This window comes from Heloderma suspectum, chromosome 1, assembly GCF_057233095.1.
Source record: "Heloderma suspectum isolate Gila_16-S chromosome 1, 16-S_ref, whole genome shotgun sequence".
NCBI lineage: Eukaryota > Metazoa > Chordata > Lepidosauria > Squamata > Helodermatidae > Heloderma > Heloderma suspectum.
This window is the reverse complement of record NC_139458.1, coordinates 73,881,341-73,903,066: the sequence shown is the minus strand read 5'-3', so window position 1 is coordinate 73,903,066 and position 21,726 is coordinate 73,881,341. Positions and strand designations below refer to the sequence as shown.

The 21,726-nt window shown below is 43.2% G+C and overlaps 2 protein-coding genes across 19 annotated transcripts in view; one reads left to right on the top strand and one right to left on the bottom strand.

Moving 5' to 3' along the window:
• The window catches only part of PAPLN (papilin, proteoglycan like sulfated glycoprotein), an 88,605-nt gene extending 74,585 nt beyond the window's left edge, over positions 1–14,020 (top strand). For all 8 annotated transcript variants that reach the window (XM_084847168.1, XM_084847132.1, XM_084847159.1 and 5 more), the window contains 4 exons: positions 1,308–1,435; positions 2,392–2,500; positions 2,808–2,983; positions 3,221–14,020. In XM_084847168.1, the coding sequence (XP_084703294.1) occupies positions 1,308–1,435; positions 2,392–2,500; positions 2,808–2,983; positions 3,221–3,369 (562 nt within the window). In that variant the 3' untranslated portion in view covers positions 3,370–14,020. The remainder of the gene's footprint in view (positions 1–1,307; positions 1,436–2,391; positions 2,501–2,807; positions 2,984–3,220) is intronic.
• NUMB (NUMB endocytic adaptor protein) overlaps positions 4,594–21,726 on the bottom strand; it is a 120,346-nt gene continuing 103,213 nt past the window's right edge. For 6 of the 11 annotated variants that reach the window (XM_084847231.1, XM_084847257.1, XM_084847214.1 and 3 more), the window contains 4 exons: positions 16,204–16,503; positions 15,152–15,301; positions 12,328–12,483; positions 4,594–9,507 (listed from right to left, as the gene is read on the bottom strand). In XM_084847231.1, the coding sequence (XP_084703357.1) occupies positions 8,798–9,507; positions 12,328–12,483; positions 15,152–15,301; positions 16,204–16,503 (1,316 nt within the window). In that variant the 3' untranslated portion in view covers positions 4,594–8,797. The remainder of the gene's footprint in view (positions 9,508–12,327; positions 12,484–15,151; positions 15,302–16,203; positions 16,504–21,726) is intronic. The other 5 variants (XM_084847295.1, XM_084847265.1, XM_084847281.1 and 2 more) reach the window with 1 other exon arrangement.

Below are 21,726 nucleotides of genomic sequence, written 5' to 3'. Positions count from 1 at the left end.
GCATTTTGTTGCAATTTTAACTGTGTGTAGTAGTTGTTTTTAAAAATTCTCTGCTAACTCTTTTCTGGTTGCGCCCCATAGCAGGTGTTCGCTCTCTCTCTCTCTCTCTCTGTGTGTGTGTGTGTGTGTGTGTGTGTGAGAGAGAGAGAGAGAGTGAGAGAGCGAGAGAGAGCGCGTCACCACAGATCTTCACCTTCAACTCAGTTATCCCCTTTTTCTGTTTCCCTACCCTCAGGTCTCTCTGCATCCCCATTTGTTACCTCCCCTGAATTTCTGTTTGCCATCCCCACACATATTTCCACACTACCGTTTCTCAGCTACCCCTTCTCTTTGTGGTCCCCAACTCACAAGTCTCACTAGAACCTAACTTCTTAGTTATACGCTATTATATCTCTGCAGCCTATAGCTGCTCTCACTGTACCACCATAGGTCTCTCTGTATTCCCATCTCTATTATCCCCTTGTTTTTCTTTCTTCATTCCCAGGTCTCTCTATACTCACCCCCCCACCCCCCCACACACCCCTTTTCTTCCCTCAGACAATCTACTGTTTCGGTCTCCTCTAGTTTTCCTACTACATTGACAAAACTGCACATGGTTTTCACTCCCCCAGCAAATCACAACAGTGAAGGAGGTTCAGATAAAAGTGGGTTGTACAGCATGACTCCAAATCCAGTATGCACTTCTGAATTCAGAGAATGGTGGAGATGTAGCAATGCTCAAAGATATAATAAAGAGCTGGCAGGAGGGCTGTAATCATATTGGGGCTGTCCTTTATGTTGTGCAGGCCTGCTCCATCCATCCACCCACCCCAACCCATCCACTTTTAGCGACTTGCTCAGCCCTTGTTCTGGTTCAAGTCAATTACCAGATTCACTAGAATGATATAATAAAACGGATTGTCTGACAGTTGACAGCCAGGGATTGACAGTTCTTCATCATTACACAGTAATTGACAGCAAAGCACACATTACGCTTTTACCGTTAAACTGAGGGAAGTGGGTGAAACTCATCGGCATTATGCAAGCTGTTCAAAAGGATGAATGTAGAGAGAGAAAGACTGGTCCTGCTTGTTTTTGTTTTACTTTGCAGTAGTCAGGCAGGGCTGATGACAGCTGATCTTCAAGAGGCCATAAGAGAGTTATATTTGTGTATGCATGAGATTTGGGAGCACATTAACCACATTCAGAATATATTTTGAGCAATTAACTCCACAAATAAGTTAACAGTAAAAAGCCTGAACCATATAAATAAATGTCTTTAATCTTTTGTTCTAAAGTTCATAGTATTTTTTCCTTTTGGCTTCTAGGTACAGGCAGCAGTCTGATGGTGCCCTGGTGATCAGTCGCCTTGCTGCTGAAGATGCTGGCTTCTTTACCTGCATTGCTTCCAATGGCCAGGACCAGGATCAGAGAAGAGTCCAGATCAGACCTAGAGGTGCTGGGGGGAAAGGGCCTGGAGGAGCTTTGCTTTGATTTTAAGGGAATGCTATAATGAGTTTGTGTGGGTGGAAAATAAGGGAGGTGCTCCATTTTTTGGCTCCTCTGTTGATCCAATGGCAGTTGCTGAGATAGGATTCATACCTACAACACAACTGGGGTGGGAGCTATTAGTGTGAGTGGATCCCTGCAGAGTTTGGGCAACTGCAACTGACAATGACAACAAATACAATAAAACGGGGTTTGTAGTGTTGTGGATTTTTAAAAAATTGCCCCAAATGAGCCACTCACACACAAGACATCAGCTCCTATATGGTTTTATTTCAAGCAGCCACCTACATGAATGGCTACTTAAGTGAATCAGACAAGTTCAGCTTCATCAGTAATATTACCCAGTACCACATTTGAGGCCACAAGCATGTTTATTTACAGTACAAAACAACCCTGGTCTAAATATTTAGACTCCCATAAATTGTTGCTCTGCCAGGGAGAGGGGAGATCTAGAAGACCACTTAGCACCTTTAAAAATGCATAGGCTTTTTTGTGGTGGTGGAGGAGGAGGAATGCCAGTCATGCTAGTTTCAGATTAAATTCGTAATGGAGATTACAAATCCTTAGAGCAAGAGAAGTGACTCTGGAAGGAGCTACTTCTCTAACTCAATTGGCCATGTGACTTTTTCTTGCCAAGTCAAGAGTTCATATTTTTGCTGCTAGAGGAGGGCCATGAAAAGAGATGGTTACATCATAACGTTTCTAGACAAAGATCCTATTGTGGTAAGTAGTGTTGAGATTTCTTTCCCACACTTTACAGTAGGCTAGTGTCCAGCTAGAGGCCAAGTTCACACAAGCAGCAGGTCTTTGGGTTGTTAGAGTTAAGAGCTGTGTTTTCCGAGCATTATTCCAGCATCCTTGGCAGAATCTTGCTGGGATTGACAAAACCATTTTCCTCCTCAGGAGAGTTGAGAATCAGTTATCTGCAACCCAGCCTGTCTGCATTAGAGGGGGAAACTGCTCGGCTTCAATGTGTTGTGACAGGAAACAACGTCAGCATAAGATGGTCAAGGTAAAGAGGAAAATTGAGCCACAGTATTTACTTTTCCCTTCCTTCCCTTCAGTACCACTGAAACATTAGGCAATTGTCAAGCAAAAACTAGTGTCTGCTAGAGCTCTGCTGAATCCAGGTTTACTTTATTCTTCAAGGCTTATCCCAGTTTATGAGAAAGTGTTCCTTAGAAGGTTCTGTTAATGTGGGTTTGTTAATAAGGTTGCATTCCTGCCTTCATTTCCTTCTATCAGGGCATGTACTATAGTTGGTACAAGGAGTCTCCATTTCAAAGTATGTGACAGCAAGGTAACTTATTTCTGCTCAGGAATGGGGTTCCGGTGAGAGCGGAAGGCAATCATGTCCAGATGTCTCAAGATGGAAGCCTGCTTATAAACAATGTGCAGATCAGTGATGAGGGGTCCTACACCTGCAATGCCTACAGTGGCAGCAATTCTGTCAGTGCCAGTACATATGTGAAAGTTACCAAGAAGAGGCCAGAAGGTGGGTGTGCTCTGCAGTCCTGCTGTTATTATTCGCCATTTCTACCTTTTTAATGTCTTTCAAAATGTGGATTTCATACTAAAGAGATTTGCAGGTGCAGCACCTTCATTCTGTATACCCACAATTCTCATTCCAGGAAGTAAATACATTTATAGTCTTAGCTGCTTCTGAAATACAGCCTGTTTGCAAATGCTATTCAAGGGTACGCTAACCTCTGTCTTCTTTCTCCTCCTCCAGTGCCTGCGCTGCTCCCTGCAGACCTAAGCAGGGAATGTGTTGACCAACCACACCTTGCCAACTGTGACCTTATTGTAAAGGCTCAGCTATGTGGTAATGAGTATTACTCCAGCTTCTGCTGTGCCAGTTGTTCTCGCCACCATGGCTGAGCCTCATGCTTCCCCTCATCCCCCACCCACCCCTGCAGCCCTACTCCAGATAAAAGAATTGTATTTCCTAGTGGCAATTTCTCAAGAAGCAATCTCAGATTTGTTTACTGAAGCATATACACTGGGAAGTCCGTATGGCCAATACAACAGGTAGAACATGTGGCAGTAGTCAAGCCTCCACGTTCATAAGCTTTCTGTAACCAGGAGAAACACCTAATTCTCCAGTAACTGGCTGACCTGCACATGTAAGGAAACAAGACGTTCTCTGACAAAGCTTACCAAGCAATATGGACAAGAGTAAAGTGCAAGAGAGAAAGACATCTCGAGACAGATCAATGATAGTGAGCAACACTCACCTTTAAAGGACATACAAAGATGAAAAGGAAGCCAATCATTTGCATAAGAAAAATTGCTGACCACCATTTGTGGAAACTCAGCGCGTTGACCTTGAATCTTTTCCCTATATGGTTATCTCAAGTGTCGTACAATCACTGCTTTTCAGCTTTCAAGAGTTACAAGCACACAAGTGCATTTGTTTCACAACAGATACATGTGAGTACTAACAAAGAGGTCTTGGCAACATATAAACAATGTTTAGAATTAGGCAGAACTGCAGGAGACTTTGAGGTTGCTGAAAAATGTATAGGAATTTGGGTAGTGTCTTGTATACCAAAAATCCGTAAGACAGTAAGGCTGCAATTCTATGGGGAGTAGGCCTGTTGAACACAGTGGGACTTGCTTCCAAGTAAACAGGCAAAGGATTGCACTAGTTCAATGGCGTTTACTCCACGGTCAACAGGTATAAGATTGCAACCAAAGTCTCCTAAAGAAGAAAAAGAATCTGTTGGGCAAGTTCCGGGATCTTTCATGCACATGAGTACAAGTATGTGTGGCTGCTAGGATGTCAATGCTTCAAAGTATTGGTCTGCCTCTTTGTTTATCCTCTGGTTAATCACAGCCAGATAGGCTTAATTTGTAGCATCTACGGATGACCACTGATGCCAAGGAAGTTCAGGTGAGGTAATGGGAGTTCAAAGCAGTCAGTCAACTTTATTAACCTACTATAAACAAATTCAGTTGGGTGGGTTTCCAGATCAAGTGCAAAAGAAAAACGGTCTTTTTCTTTTACACACCATATATGCCAGTAAACTCCACAGACCATGTGGAATGAATGAGAAGTACAGTTCTTTTAATCACAGAAGAAATTGCCTTCTAAACCTCATGTTTATGTGGTGAACTTTTATAGCTGAACTAATAAGGAATTGTACCTAACATATGTAGGTAAACTTTCCACTCCACCATCAGGAAGCACCAGGTCCATGTGCAGCTTTTTCCACAAAGGATTGCTGCCGAAAGCTATGGACGCTACTAATAAATAAAGCCAAGTTTCACCACACAATAGTCCTCTTTGCTGATCTTCAGGGCCATCTTTTCATTAATTTATTAATTTTGTTATTTAATTGTGGTCAAGGATAGGCATGGTTGGGCACCTGCTGAGGGCTCACACCACAGCAGGGACCCACTGTCAAGAGCCCCCCGCTCCACCATTGCAACATGCTTGATCACCTACCTCTAGCTCTGGCCCAGACAACAGTGGCAGTATAGAGGCTCAGGAGATACCTCTGCCTGTCTGTTAAGCATGCAAGTGGCAGCAATGAAAAAGAGGATGATGAACAATACCTGCTGGTGGTGATAAAGCAGACTTGCTGGGGGGCGGGCAGTTGATGTCTTGCCCAAAGGCTCTCAAAAATCTGGAGCTTGCACTGTATGCAAAATAGCAACCCTGAACAGTGATCTACAATGAGCAGACTAGAAATAAATCTTAAAATTACGGCTGTCATGGCAGGCTACATGAATGGTTTAAGACTCTCCCTGCAGTCTGTACGGAGGAGAGAGAAAGCAGCATTTTTAACTTCAGCGAAAGTACTCAAATATGAAATGAAAAACTAGCAGCTGCCAAGGGAGCAAAACTTAAGATAGGCTACATCTTCTTACAATTAGACATTCTTTTCATGGGAGAGGTAAGGCATGCCGAAAGATTACCATATCAATTCTAGTGTTGCAAAATGCCCGAGTCATGGGGGGGGGGGCTGCCCCCACCGAATTTGCTGCTACTACAGCAGCGGCAGCAGCAAATAAAAGCAATTGCCGAAGAAAACAAAGCACAAAGTGAGCACATGCCTTGTTGTATGCAGAATTGCATGCCTAGAAACTTCCCAGGAGTGTGATTATGCCTGTAAACAAGGTTCATGCTCCCTGTCTGCTTTGTTTTCTTCTAATATCATGGGTGAAGGGTATCCATTACAGGAGCAATTCTGGTGTGGGAGGGGCATAGCCCACAGTTGGTTCTTGCAGTAATATGGCTCCTGACCCCCAGAAGTTGCCTACCCCTGTGTTATACTACAAAATTTAAAATCAGAGGAATTGCATAGGTCTAAGATAAGGCACATGCTTTTCTCAAAGTGATACTTACCATGAAACCCAATCCAGTGCCAGTAGGATGATACTCCATTCCCATCAAAATGGACTGGGATAGTAACCTTGCCGCAGACACACAGCCATGCTACTATTTGGAGTGTTAAAGAGGCTAGGTGGCGGTTCTAGGGCCAGCTTTTCACAGCCAGGAAGTGGACAGCCAAAGCAGTCAATTATGTGCTAATGCTTCATTAAATGGCATAATAAGGGTTCTTAAAATGACAGAACATAGGGTGTTGAGACAGTGGTGCTATTTTCTATTTGTAAATTAGTCCTGAATGAGCACTCCAATGCTGATTTGAACAGCAGGGAAGTGTGTAGGTGAGGAAATCACTTTTAGTCATTTGTGTTCATAAACTGGTATGGAGATTACATAACCATAATCAACTGGTCATCACACACGTTTAACCCCATTCCACAAGACAATCCCCATAAGCCAAGGGTGTCTAATCTCTGGCCAGTGAGCTGAATGCTGCCCTGCCTGGGGTTCCCCCAGATGGCCTCACCCCCCCTTTTCCCAATTGTTTGGTGGTTTCCCAGCGTTCGCAGTTTTTCCCATTTTTAAAAGGTTGAAATGGCTCTCCTAGGGCTGTTATTGCCAGTAAGAGCTTTAAGCTAAAATATGCTGGTATTTGGGGGTTTTGTCCCTGTCTCTTTAGTCTTTGGACCCACTTCCTTTTGCTTTTGGTCCTGGACACCACTGGAATGCTGGCCCCCAACAGCTTCTCCAAAATTTAATTTAGCCCTTGGGCTGAAAGAGGTTTGACACCCCTGCCATAAGTAATCAGTGCTCTGTGAGAAAAGCATTTCTGTAACAGAGGTGCAACCTCAAGGTATTTGGACATGAGCAATAATTGTCCCTTTGTTCTTCAAAGTTGCAATAGTGTAAAAAACACCTTATAGGAATTCTTGATCCCAAGAGAAATTTATTTAGGCTTTGTGCAACACATTAAGATGACAACATCTGATTGTTCTTTCAGTGTCAACTCTGGGAGTGTAAATACATTTACATTTTCAGAAGTCATGGACAGACTGAGAACAAAAAGAGATGGAATGGATTTGTACTAAGGTGCAGGTTGATGTGATCCAAATTCACAAATAACTACCTGAAATGTGTGGTTATGTTTTAGTACAGGTAGACATGCTTTCTATTAGAAAAATTAAAATAGTAGTAGCATGAACTATTTTCCAGTGACAATTATGTAGTCAGGAACAGTCTTGAACTGTGTGCAATATTATTTTTCTCAATCCATTCCTCCATCTTTTCCTCACTGCAGCCCACAGCCTGAACCCTACCCCTGCCCCTGGGATGAAAGGAATATGAATGATGCTTAGAACAAGCACATAATGCTCTTCAGGGTCTCTCCTGAGTAGTGTGGTGACAACCATTTAACAAAAACAAGGTGGCAATACAGTGCGAGATCAGAGGAAGGTACATGAAGAACCACATTCCCCAAACAGAGAACTCAGAAACCTTGAGATTGCACTTCTACACTCCAGAACTCCAATTAAAGTAAGGACAAACTGAGTGTCCAAAAGTCTCGAAGAGTTCCTAGTTTAAGTAATCAGTTCCTTACAAAAATACAAATGGGAACATGTATCCTGCACTAAGTTTGGTAGGTCAGATGTGTATCAGATGAACCCAAGTTTGAAGAGTAAAGGCTGTAGGAAAAGTACAAGGAAGCCTGCTGAGAAAGCCATATCATCTACTACCAACATTTATTTCTGTTAAAGCAGATTATAAATCATCAGTACAAATATATAACTTACATTTGCTTGTAAGGCCAAATTTTAAGAGTAAAATTAAAAATGAGATGGATTTCATGATCTGCCAAAGGAAGAACATGGAATAGCTGCAGTCTAGCCACAAGCTTTCACATAGAACAATGGGGGGAAAGCTTTTTTCTTAAAAAAAAATATCTATTTAATGCACATAAAATGGGTTCCCAAGTAGACCTGATCGTAGATATAATAACAGTTGTCACAGTAGAGTAAAAACAGATTTAAGACAAGGAAACTGCAGGAGTACATGAAAGATCCTATATGTACTCTAATATCATCTAGTTTGATTTCTTTAAAAAAAAAGATAAAAATTACCAATTGTTTTCAAACCAAGACAATACTGCTTTTTAAACTACTCTATAATGATTCTTTTTATTGGTCATGATTCATGATTGTGATTGCAATATGCTACTTACAATGAACATACAAGAACAAGCTAGGAACTCTGCTCCCCACCCTACTCCCACATTACTGACCGTAATCAGTGATAAATCAATCTTATGTACAATTTTACATCCAACCCCCCTTTATAACTTTGGCAAGATTACTTACAACTCATTAGCTTTTAATATCTAGAACTATTTAAAATAATCTAAAATGCATAAAAATAAAGATTTTGGCTTTATTTCATATATAATAATCATTTTGTTACTCAAAATGGAAGCTCATCCTTTTCCACTGACAGCATACGCTGAGCAGCTTTCACATTTTCCCCTTCGGCCCATTCATCACTGTGCCTCTATCCCCATTACTCCTCTCTTCCCCTCAGGGGAATGGGTCACTGACAGGAAGGTAGACACACTCTAAAGATAGCGGCGAGTCATTTGCTTTTCATCTTATGAGGTCTTCTGAAGTACTTGGGAGAAAAGGGCTTCAGGGCTCAGTTCCCATCTTCAACCCTTTTGAGGTTTCCTTTGCCATTCAAGTTCCCAAGCAGGATGGCAGGTGGGTACGGGTACATATCCTAGATTATTTCCCAATTGTTATGTGGCTGGGGCTGGGAGCCTCCTCCCCCTCCCCATGATTGTTTCCTCTCTGTATGCCCACTCTGATTCCATAGGGACATTGGCAACTAGAGAATGCTGCTCCCAAGTCCCCTCTGCTCCCAGTATCCCCTTACATCCAATCCCAGCATACATACACGCAGATGAAGTACAAGCCACAGGACTGCTTAAAGTTCAATCTCAAAGGTCTTCTGCAATTCACTCGAGAAAGGATTAGTTGGTGATGGGTTGCTGCGCTGCTTTGATTTGCTTTCCAGTGCTGCCCACTGTGCTTCAAATGGATCAACCTGCTGAGCCGCTGCAGGTGGCAGTACATGCTTGTCCTCTGTGGGCCATTTGGCAGTGTCCACACCATTGAAAGCGGCTGAGCCATTGAGCTGCTGGGCAGGAGGTTTAAAGAAAGGGCTGGCAGTAGCACTGTTAGTTTCATACTGAGGGAATGTCTGCTGCTTTATAAGACTGGGCGACTGATGAGAGTGGGATACTTGAGTGTGACTTGCAGTGCCAAAGACATTAGCTACCATTTGGGAAGGGGTGATTCCAACCACTGGTACACTGGGAGCTGAATAGGGCATTCCGTTCGCTACAGCATATTGCTGAGCTGGGATAAATGTGGGTTGCATGGGCTGAACCACACCAACAGGCACTGGCTGAGGTGCAATGAAGGTGTTGACTGGAAAACCTGGCGCTGCCTGAGAAACTCCAACAGGAGGCTGGAGAAGTGGCTGGGGAGCTGAAGGCTGTGCCTGTGGTTGCTGTGACCGGACAGTTTTGGATACCTCTTCCAACCAACGGTCTGCCTCCGAGGGAGTGCGTCTATGGTTTGCCTGGAACGTATTTGGTGAAGCAGCTCCCGAGTTATTACTCCATTCAGCACCTGTGACAGAAAACAGATGTTAGGGTAAAATCTCAGCAAGGGATACTCTTCATCCTGTTTCTAATCACCGTTGCTTGATAACGGATCTCATGGAGTACCCTGAAACCACTTCTACCCATAATCTGGCCAGGGTAGTCAGTTTTGTATCAGCAGTTGAGAAATACATTCCTCTGCTGCAACTAATACAGCAGATTTTTTAAACTGATCAAATGTAAACATGAAGTTGCAGTCTTATCTACAGAAATCTTCCAAATCACATGAAGTACTAATTCCCCTCTACTCAGCACTGGTTAGGCCTCATCTGGAGTACTGTGTCCAGTTCTGGGCACCGCACTTTAAGAAGGATGCAGACAAGCTGGAGAGGGTTCAGAGGAGGGCAACAAAGATGATCAGGGGACTGGAAACAAAGCCCTATGAGGAGAGACTGAAAGAACTGGGCACATTTAGCCTTGAGAAGACTGAGGGGAGATATGATAGTGCTCTTCAAGTACTCGAAAGGTTGTCACAGAGAGGAAGGCCAGGATCTCTTCTCGCTCATCCCAGAGTGCAGGACACAGAATAATGGGCTCAAGTTAGAGGAAGCCAGATTCCGGCTGAACATCAGGAAAAACTTCCTGACTGTTAGAGCAATATGACAATGGAACCAATCACCTCGGGAGGTGGTGGGCTCTCCCACACTGGAGGCATTCAAGACGAGGCTGGACAGCCATCTGTCAGGGATGCTTTGACTTGGATTCCTGCATTGAGCAGGGGGTTGGACTCAACAGTCTTATAGGCCCCTTCCAACCCTACTGTTCTATGATTCTATGAAGTTATGCCTGAAGACAGATTTTGGAAGTAGGCTTGGACATTATAAAGGAGGAGAAGACATATACAGGTTCTTGTTCCCATTCTGTCTCCATTCACCATTTCCAGAAAGCTCTAAAGCTCAGTAAAGGTGAGTGTTACTTGTGAAAACTGGGCTACAGGAATGGATCAGGCTGTCATCACCTAGCCTAAGGTTTTCAGGCACTGGGAGATGTATGCATTCCAGTTTGGAATCAGGGGCACATTCAAGTCCATTGTCCAGTAACCAGATCAGATTACAGGACTGTATGCGTGAGATATTTGCACTGTCTTCTACATATATGTACCCAACCACACAGAATTCTCAATTTGTAAAAAAAAAAAGAAAAAAAAAGTGATACTGTAGTTTGAAATTGTACTTACTGACAGTTTGTTGCTTTCATTCTTTCCCTTCCTTCAGTTCTACTCTTTGCTTACTCTTTCTACGCAATTCAGTCTGTTAACCTCTCTCTAATTGGTCTGTAATGTTTAATACTTAATATTTCAGTTTACTTCAACTCATTTTTTCTTTTCAACTTAATGCAATTTTTTTTCTGGATCCTGCCTCCCACCCACCCACTGTCTTTGCTATCAAAGCTCAACCCCAACCAACCTCCTCGTCTTCCAAGTTTCTTTATTCTTCATATGTGAAATGATATGTTACTATCCTATTTCCCCACCATCCTCAAACTTTGCTGCTGCTGGGTCTTGAGGCTGTTGGATTTTTTCTTCAACTAAAATAGGTGTTATACCCCAGTGGTAGAGTATGTTTTGTGTAAAAAGCCCCGGGTAATTCCTGCCTAAGATTATGAAATGTATCAGCTTCAGACCTTGGAGGGCAGATGCTAATCAAGGCAGGAGACAGAACTTGGCTAGAGGGATGCTGTGTGAGGTTGCTCCTCTTAAGAGCATTGCAGAATAGCTGGACACATTATATGGCACGACAGGGTCTACAAATTTGGTTTGGCTCAGTAGCCAGCTGTTGTGTGTTTTCAGTACCGGCCTCTCCCTTTGCCCAAGTCCTCTGCGTGTACCAGAGGATATGGAAAAGAGGGAGCTCTCATATTACAGAAGCAGCACAAGTCTCATGCTGCTTCTGCATACTCAGGAACATGTTTCTGTGGCTCCCAAACTCTGGACCGCACTCCCTTTGGAGTTGCGACTGGTCCCCACTCTCTCCCCATTCAGGAAGGGGATCAAGACACATCTTTTTAACATGGCTGCATAAATCGTTGATATGGTTTTTAAGGTTGCTTTTTTTAATGTATTACTATGTTTTTATTTGATTATAGTTTTTACTTTCTGAACCATTTGTAAACTGCCTTGGTTGGCTTCAGAAAGGCAGTATAGAAATATAATAAAATAAACAAACCAACAAACATGGTCTCATGTGCTGCTGCATGCTTCAAAACTACCTTAACCTTCCTCTGTGTGGTAGAGGTCTCATGTCGTAGTGATCTTCACTACCCAAAGCACAGCATGAAATAATAGTCCTCCTCCATTGTATATAGGTTTTGGGAATCTGCATCTACATTTATATTTTAAAAGTACTACTACTACGACTCATAACTGGAACCTTACTTTCTCCATCTGCTTTATCACCAGAAAAAGTTGAATGTAGATACTAGATTTTAGGGTCTCTGGAAGTCCAATTATGCCTGATAACTTCCAATTTCCTGAAGGGTCATATAGTTAACTTTTTAAAATGAAAGGTATCCTGGTTACTGAAATAAGTCTTGCTCTTGTAGTAAGTTCTTATCCATTGGTTCAACCCATCTAATTCTTCCCTATATACTGAAATAAAGGAAAACATTGCACCTCAAACGCTCCTGCCCAGTTATTCATTTCTTCTACAACTGATGTGTTTGCTTTCCCATCACACAAAGTATGTTTTGGATATTTAAAAAAACTAAAGTCAGACCAAGGTTCTTCTAATCCAGTACCACATATTTTAACCCTCTAAAAGCAATACACAGGATCTGTGTCCAGTCTTACCAGAAAGAGAGGCTGCAGCTCCAGTTTTAGCAGCAGCTGGAGCAGCAGGGGCATGAGCCCAAGGATTGGTTTCACGAACTGGTATTACTGTGGGTGCTACAGTAGTTTGAGTTGATTTAGCAGCAAGCACACTGAAGGCAGAGGCAGTGCCATTAACTAAAATGGGAGCAGACAACATCAATGCTGTTAATTCGTGCAAGGCATGCAGGTGAATGGGATGTTAAAATAAATGCATGATTTCTGCCAACATGCAACACATACCAACAACATGGTCACTCTTTCACACTATCAATCTATAGGCATTTTTCATAGTGCCTTTTATTCAGTACGTTAATTTTTTGTTGACTCTTTTGTAAGATAATTGGGTGATATTTTGCTACTACTTTAGCAGGGTGCTGATAAGGTGGCCTCCACAATTTATATAGCTCATTTGGTTTTCCTTGACCTAACCAAGACCATCACACTACTTCCTGTGCACTCAAAATTCAAACTTGGTAATTATACAGTAACCATGTTCTCCTAACCACAAGTACAAAATGTTCGCATAGCCAAAATGTATGAACTTCATGCTCCACATATGCTTAGTTCTGGGGACACTGAGGCTGTGGGTTGAACTGAGAGGTGCTATGCTACAAGAACTTGGAACTTCAATTGCTCATGAAAACAATTTCTACTATACAAACTGAAATTCTGATCAAATTTTACCTTTAACCAAAATCTATGGAAATTGTTACTTGTCTCAGGTAGATATGTGAAGGCTTGGAACCCACCCACCCACCCCGAAAATGGCACTGCCATGTCCACAAGAGAACAAAGAAGGATTCAGTGCCTTCTTTGCTTGTGGACTTCCTCTTGTTGACATTTCATCTAGAATGGGATAGGCAACCGGGTGCCCTTCAGATATTTTTGGACTACAACTTCCATCAGCTGCAGTCAGCATGGCCAATGGTTATCAGAGTTGTTGTTCAAAATGTCTGGATGGCACTAGGTTACCTACCCCCGTTCTCGAGGTTGATGGATTTGTTTCTGTCCTCCTGTATAGACCTCAAAAGTACTGGGTGTGGAGGACACTGGCAGGCAGCATCCATTTATTCTGAATATCCTGTGGATATTAGGAACAACAAGCTTATTGCCCTGATTGCTCCAAAAGCTCAGGAGAGGAGAAGGAACAAGTCTAAAGAGTTTGGAGTTGGAAGGAATCCAACTCTTCCTGGCCTTGTGACCTTGAGATTCACAAAAATACAAAGCAGCACAAAGGAGGTGAAAGATAAGTGTTTAAGTGTATCTGAATTTAGAATATTGAACTATATTTTAGTTGCATTAGTTTATCTTTATAACCCCTATGTAAATCATAACTAAATTCCTATTAATCTGATGCTTTGGGCAAAATCACCCTGCCTCACCAACATGATGAAGCTAGCAGGGCAGGAAACTTGCCTACAATTAATTCTGAGGAAAGGGGTGTCTCTCCTCCACCCATTACAAGTTAGGTGCCACCTAAGGACCCATTTTTTTTAAATCCAGGCCTACCCTGAGTGAGTGTGCTGCCCAGTCTGCTTGTTTGTAATTATGGTGCTATGTTGGTTTTAAAGTTTTATATAAATGTTTTAGAAATTATAGTGTATTTTAATATAGATCATGTATTTAATGTATTTAATTTTCTTGTAAACCACTTAGAGATATTTTTAAATATGGTCAGCGGTTTATAAATCTATTTAATAATAATAATAAGTTGTTACTTTGTTTTCATCTTTAACTTTCTGCCTGCTTCTCATGAACTGGCAAAAATTAAGAGATGCTAGATTTCTTTGATTTCAGCAGCTTGTAGCTCCATTTATAACAAAACTTATAACCCATTTAAAAGTAAACTCAATTACTTAAACTTAGGGTGCAATCCTATGGGGACGGCCATCCAATGCAGAGTGGGGGGAGTGGCTGTGGCAATCTTCGCCTCCGTGCTTCTCCCGCTCTGCATTTCAACTAGACAGGCTTTTTCGCCCATCTAGCTGAGGTATCAGGGAGGGAAGGAGGCTGGGGAGGCCAGAAGATGCCTTGTAAGATGGCCTCTCCAGTCCCTTCCCCACCCACAGGAATGCTCCCTTCACCTTCCCTTTGAGGTTGCTTTTGCAGTTCTCTCCATGCTGGCTGTGAGGGAGAGGGCAAAGGGAGCTTGGACTCCTGGGTCTGAAGTCACAGCACAGCATTGCCTCAGACTCTGGATCCAGGAATCTGAACTTTCCTATCGACCCCCAGACACTTTTCTAAGGGCTATCCCCATATACCACAAATAACCCTATATATTTAAAAAATAACCAAGGAAACAAGTGGCAACACTCGTTTCCAGAATGGAGGTCAGCATAGATATGCACCCTTCCAGAAACTAGCACTGCTACTCATTTTGTATTGCTTCGGGAACAGCCAGTTTCCATTGCACTAGCAGTACTGGATACTGAGAACCCTTTCCCCCTCACTGGAATAACTTCAGAATTACTGCAGTGCTGATGATGAGCCAACAGGCAGCAATTTCACTAACCGTATAAATATGTATCCACTGTCGTGTTTGAAAGATGTGGCCTTCTACTTAAATTCTAGTAATAATAATAATTTCTATTATTAGTCTATCTATAGTTGAGTAGTTTTTATGGGTTCTCATCTTTCCAGGAAGTTAACACAGGAAAAGGCTACAAGCATATATACGAGTTAAAACAGAATGACTTCAAAAGCAAAACACGACAGCTGCAAGACAAAACAATGACACAAGAGGAAAGCAGCACTGCCTATGAATAAAGCATCACAAATGCATCCAAGTTTAGAGAGGACACACCTTGAAAAGCAGGAGATTGCGGTGCAACTGCAGTGACTGGTTTTGTCATAGGGGCAGAAGAGAAAGGGTCCTCAGATGGTGTGCTAAATGCATTTGTAATCTGGGAGCACAGGGCACTAATGCTATCCACTTCTCCTTCAATTTCAGGAACTGAAAGTAAGAATACAGATTGTATAGATTAAACAGGCAATTCAATACAGAGGTCTCATCCCATCTTTTCTCCCTGCACCCCTATTATTTTTTCCTTGGCTATGGAAGATTGCATCTGTCATTCCACAAATCCATGGTGAAACCTAAGAGAGAAAGGCAAGAGCCCAGAGAATTCTGGGGAGTAAGACTTAAGGATGCAGTTACGTTTTCTGATTTTATACCATTGCTTCAGAGCACTTGTATCCATTTCAACACTGCTGTACCTAAAGCTTCACAACTTTCACACATATTCTTCTGTGTAAACATGTATGAGTTGATATGCTGATTTAAGCCAAGATGCTCATGATCCAGCTGCTGAGATTACAGACTTCTACCTCTCAATGGGCTCCATGTAGTTCAAACTGTAAAGGCAGTTAAACAATCCCAAGTTAACCCAAGAACAAATAATGGGTTACCTTGGGGTTGTTTAACCCATGAACAACTTCAAGTGCCCAGGTTCGAACATCATGGAAACAACCTATGAATGCTGCATTTGTAGGTTTTCCAGGAAACTGGAAGCAGCTTGATGTGGCGTGCATCCCCACAATTTGTAAGTTAATTAATTAACCCAGGAATTGCCACCAGATCCCACTGTTACATCCGAACAGAGCCAATACCTAGAAACATTACACAGAAGAAAGCTGATGGAATTTAAGATTACAATGGAAGTATATGATGATGCAAAGCTGGCAACAAAACTGATGCCTTATACTGACATTTCAAGAGGGAAATGAGAAAGGGGGAAGTGGTAGAGAATCATACCAACAACATTGCTTTGTAGAGACTCCTCCAAATGTGGAGATCATGGAGCTCAAAATGCACTTGACTGTACAGAACATTTAACATGAGAGGAAATATTCTACCTGAATTTTTCATGGGGAAGTCAGTCTTCCTTTGCACTGTTGAAGGCAACTCATTTATTCGCAGAGACAGCTGGCGTTTAAATGGGGACATCTTCTGGCTAAGGGCAGGGAAACCTCTGAAAGACCCTTGTCTAGCAAGTTGCTCTATAGGAGCATGTCTTCGTGGGATAGCATGAGGGTTATTTGATTCTTTGTCAGCAGAGGCTGCAGCTTCAGCAGTAGGAGAGGTTGGGGAACTTGGAGACGGGGCTGTATTGCCAGATACAACACTTGAAGCAGCTGTTTTCACATCTGTTTCAACTGAGAGAAAAAAGGGAAAAGTTAGGGCAGTGATAATGATTAAAGAATCTTTATAGATGGGCAAACATTACTGTAATCTTCAGAAAATTATTTTATCTTAAACTATCCTATAATTTCACGGAACCTGACTTGTTGATGCAAAATGCTAATGTCTCTACAAAAACTTGTTTTCTCCATTGTTGCATTATCATCATAATTAATGCATACACAGTGGTCAATACAATTAACTAGCCACTTAACTTATCCAGGTTAGCTTAGCAAACATTCCAACCATCTTCATCTAAAAGCTATTAAATGCCCAAGGAAAAAATGATTTTTTTTTAAATTCAGACTGAAGAGTTGTTAGCTGCTTCTAACTGTTTAAGCTTCTACCCTAGAAGTTAAAAGTAGCTCATGATTGAGTATGCACTTTGCAGTTTGTTTTACATACTTAAAACCACCTTTGCGGTATCTACAAACTGTAAACTTAAGCCAAACAGAGTAGATCTTTAATATTATAGATTGATGGTTATAGCTTTTCCTACTAAGCTACTAAGCTTCACTTGGAAGAGCTCGTCATGATCAACAAAAACGGTTTCCTGGACTAAACATTTAGAGGATGGAGTTTCAGACTGAACTTTCTCTTCTGCTATGCTCATGCTTGAGGCACTGTTACACCACAGTGAAGACTGCTACTTTGCTTTAATCCATAATTGCACGCTTGTAATGTATCTCTCCGTCCATAACTGCTGCTACCTTATTTCAAGATCAAGATAGACAGGTTGCTACCTGTAATGGTAGTTCTTTGAGTGGTCATTCATACATATGGGCTCTCCGCATGATCTCTGCCTTTGCAGAGCCTCGATTCGGGAAACTTCTATAGTTGAAGAATTTTGGTGGAAACCCTTCTCCCACTGTCCCAGTGTGCATGTCTCTAGTGGGTTCCCACTTATTCCCTCAATTCTTTGGGACCAACATTGTAACCTCGGAACTGAGAAGAAATGCCTTCGGTACTCAACATCAAACTCAAGTATGACACTGAAGAGGGGATGGTGGGTGGGTTGTGTGAACACACAGATGAGCACTCAAAGAACTACAGTTACAGGTAAGTAACCTGTCTTTCTTCTTTGTGGTCTCTGTGCATCACACATATGGGCAAACTTAGAAGGTGGTGGGTTGGTGTCCTATTACAACACAGAGGAAAGGATGGCATGACCAAAAGTACAGTCAGTTCTAGCCCAAACGTCCAGTCCATAAGGTCTAACAAAGGTAGACCGTGTCGACCAGGGTGCAGCATGGCATAGTTCAGGGATGGCAACCCCCCTGTTGAATACAACTGATGTTGCTACAGCACGAGTAGAGTGTGCTCTGACTGGGGCAGACAGTTTGCATAGTCTTGATAACCCAAGAAGCAAAGCGCTGAGTTGAAAGTGGTTGGTTGTTATGCTTGCCCCCGTAACAGATGAAGAGGTAAGATGAAAACTGACACTGCTCAGTCCTTGACTTGTAAAATGCCAGAACATGTCACACACAGAGTGAATGCAAAGTTGACTCAAAGGGCGTAGACGAAGAAGCGAAGAATGCAGGCAAAATAATGTCCTGATTTAAATGAAATTCCAACACAACTTTGGGTAAGAACAAAGGGTCCAGTCTGAGGACCACCTTGTTCTGGTGAAAGGTTAAGGTAAGGCTGGTCTATTCTGAGCGCACAGAGCTCACTAGCACATTGTGCAGGCATAATGGCCACCAAAAAGCAACCTTTCAGGAGAGAAGGCGTCCATGGTCACCAAGGGCTCAAAGGGTTTGGATAACAGCACCTTCAGCACCACAGAGAGGCTCCAGCTAGGTACCATGGAATGAATGGGTGGTGCCAGATTCCTAATCCTCTTTTAGAAACCTCTTTGCTGTCAGATGCGAGAAGACTGAAAATCCCTCAATGGGAGGATGAAAAGCAGAGAAAGGAGACAGATAAACTCTTAAAGATGACAACTTGAGTCCTTTTTCAAAAAAGGGACAGAAGGATCTGTAGGATTTGGTGTAAAAAGCACTGGACCGGGCAGAAACCTTGAGTGGAAGAAGAGAAAGCAGCCCATTTCCCTGTGTAGGAGTGCTGCATAGAAAGCTTATGAGCAGCATTGAGGATCCTCTATATCAGTGCAGGAATGGAATCAGACTCAGTCATTCGATCTTCATAGAGTAGAATAGAATAGAATAGAACAGAACAGAACAGAACAGAACAGAACAGAACAGAATAGAAGTGTTGGAAGGGGCCTACAAGGCCATCGAGTCCAACCCCATTCCAGGCTGTCAAGCGAAGAGTTGCAAAATCTGGATGCCAGACCCTCTCATTCTCCCTGGTGAGGAGGGATGGGTGCAACAGGAGATAATGATATCACCCTTGAGCCATTCTGAGTAGCAGGGTGAACCATGGCTGGCGAAGCCATCACAGCATCACTATGATGCACTCGCACTGTCCATTCCAGACTTTGCCATAAGTTTTGTAATCAAGGGGAAAGGCAGAAAAAGGTAACGCAACACTCCCATCCATTGGAGAGTGAAGGCATCGCCCAATGAACCCATGCCATGGCTCACTCAACTGCAGAAGGCTTGGCAAACAACTTTGTGTTGGGTGGCAAAGAGATTTATCTCTGGTATGCCCCAGAGGTGAAACAAGTCCCTCAGGACCAATCTGTCTAGCTCTCATTTATGGTCTGGATGATTTGGTTGGCCAACACACTGTCCACTCTAGGAACATGGATTGTGACAAGTCTGATCTGACAAGGTGAACACCATCGAAAGATCTCGAGTGTTAGGTCGAGGAGTAGAAGCAATTTCATACCCCCTTGCTTGTTGAGGTATGCAGCAACTGTAGTGTTGTCTACAGTGATCTGGACCAGTCTGCCCACCTGGTCCAGCTCGAACACCTGAAGAGCCTTTTTTTACAGCTCTGAGTTCTAAAAGGTTGTTATATTGCATTGCCTCTGATGCCAACCACTGCCTGTGGACCATGAGGCCTGAGCAGCAGGCTCCCCATCCTGAGAGCGACACATCTGTAGTTACTACTTGAGATGGAGAGGGTTGAAGGAAGGGCATGCCTTCTGACAGATTGGCTGGCACCATCCACCACTGTAAGGAATTCCTGATGTCCTGCAGAAGCTGGAATTTGGTCTGGCAGGCGTCTAGCTCAGTATCGAAGTTGCGTATGTGCCAGTTCTGGAGAGGTCTCATATTCAACTGAGCATATCAGACCACAGATGTTGTCACAGCCATAAGGCCTAGCCACTGCATGTTGAAGGCTGAAATGGACTTGCAACAGTTTGGCTCTGATACCAACAAGATCAGCACCTCCATTTGCTCCTGCAGAAAAAACGCTCTGCCCAAGTGGGAGTCTAGCAGTGCCCTGATGAACTGTAGAGCTTGGGTAAATTGTAGATGAGACTTCAAGATTAAGGCAAAGTCCCAAACTCTTGAAGAGATTGCAGGTCACCTCTATCGGCCAAAAGAAAACAGCTCCACTTCAACACCACCAGAGTCCAATCACTGATATACAGGTACACCTTAATACCTCACATTCAGAGATGGGAACTGACCACTGCCATCCATTTGGTGAATACCTTCAGAACAGTGGCTAGCCAAAAGGTAGCACTTGAAATTGGTAGGCGTCAGTACTGATGACAAAATGGAGGTAAGACTGGTACGATTCTTCTATGGTGATGTGGAAGTATGCGTCCTTGAGGATAATAGAGGCGAACCAATCTCTTCTGGATAGAAGAGGGAGTATCAACGCTAGGGGCTTCCTGGGAGAGATGAAAGGTTTAACTTCCACAGGTCCAGGATCAGCCAATGTCCTCCATCCTTCTTCAGAATGGTAAAATACTTCGAGTAAAAACTGTCCTGAAGTTGAGCGTGTGGGACTGGGTGAATTGCTCCCTTCTCCAGGAGTGCCTGAACTTCAAGGTGGAGGACCTGGGATAGAGCAGTCACATGCACAGTACCAAGCAGAAGCGGGGCATTGAGCTCAATCCTGTAGCCCCTGCGGACTACGGAAAGGACCCAGGATTCTGATGTGATGTTGCACCAACCCAGATTAAAGGAGGAGCAAAGAGTTCTGAAGATGGGAGTATGAGCAGAGGAACAAAAATGAAGGGAGTTTGAGTCAGAGGCGCTGCTTCTTTCTGCTGTCAGTTTTGCGCGATAGCCACGAAATTTTGAGCTCAAGAAAGGCTTTTCTGATGTTGTTGGCTGAGGATGCTGCTGGTGCAAAGACCAGGGTTGTTGAGGTTGGTACCTGGTAGTGGAAAGTTGGAACCAACACTGTTGTCTGGGTGCCAGTTGGGGCATGAATCCCATTTGATGTGCTGGGGTATGGGCCTTCTGTACTGAGTCCAACGTGTTGTCAGTATTTGCACTGAACAGTCCCTGACCTTAGCATAGATCCTTTATGCGTGCTCTAGTTTCCTGAGGAAGGCCAGCTAATCTCAACCAGGCATGGCAACATAGAGCAACAGGGACCTCTGAATCGCAAATCGACTTGATGGCGCGATGTATTTATTTATTGCCTTGACAACTTCATTGCCTCGGCTTGGAAAAGGTGGCCTAATTCCCTCTTATCATCTGGTAGATGTTCAAAGAGACAACCAGTTTTATCTCACAACAGTAGCTGATACCCTGACATTGTTGTCTGGTAATGCGAGATTTTTAGCCCCATCGCTATGGAAGAATATAGTCTCCTCCCAAGTAAGTCAAGGCACCTGCCTTCTTTTATCAGTTGGAGAAGATGTGCTCTCCAAGACTTTCCCTGTGCAGCCTCTACCACCGAGTTTGAAGCAGGGTACTTGAATGGCTTCTTGCAAATGATACATTCTCTCCAAGCGCTTTGATTTTGATGGAACAGTGGATGGGGCTTTCCAGGCCAATTCTGTAGTCTCTTCCAGGGCAGGAAAGAGGGATATGGCAAGAGTTTAAGACAGTTCAGCATTCACCATGTCAAAAACTGGATCCTGCACCAGGGAGGTTACCAGTTGGGTTTCCAAACTCAAAGATTGAGCCATTCTCATCTGATTAGAAAACTGTCCAGGGTCCTCTGATGGCGAGATGGCGTCATTTGACCCAACAACAGCATCAGGTGAGGAAATGGACATCGGGTAGGAGGACTGAGAGGTGGCGTCAGACTGATAGCCTTCCATACCGGAGAATGGTGATTCCCTTGGCAGTGCGCGGAGCTTGCTTGTCACCTTCCTTGCA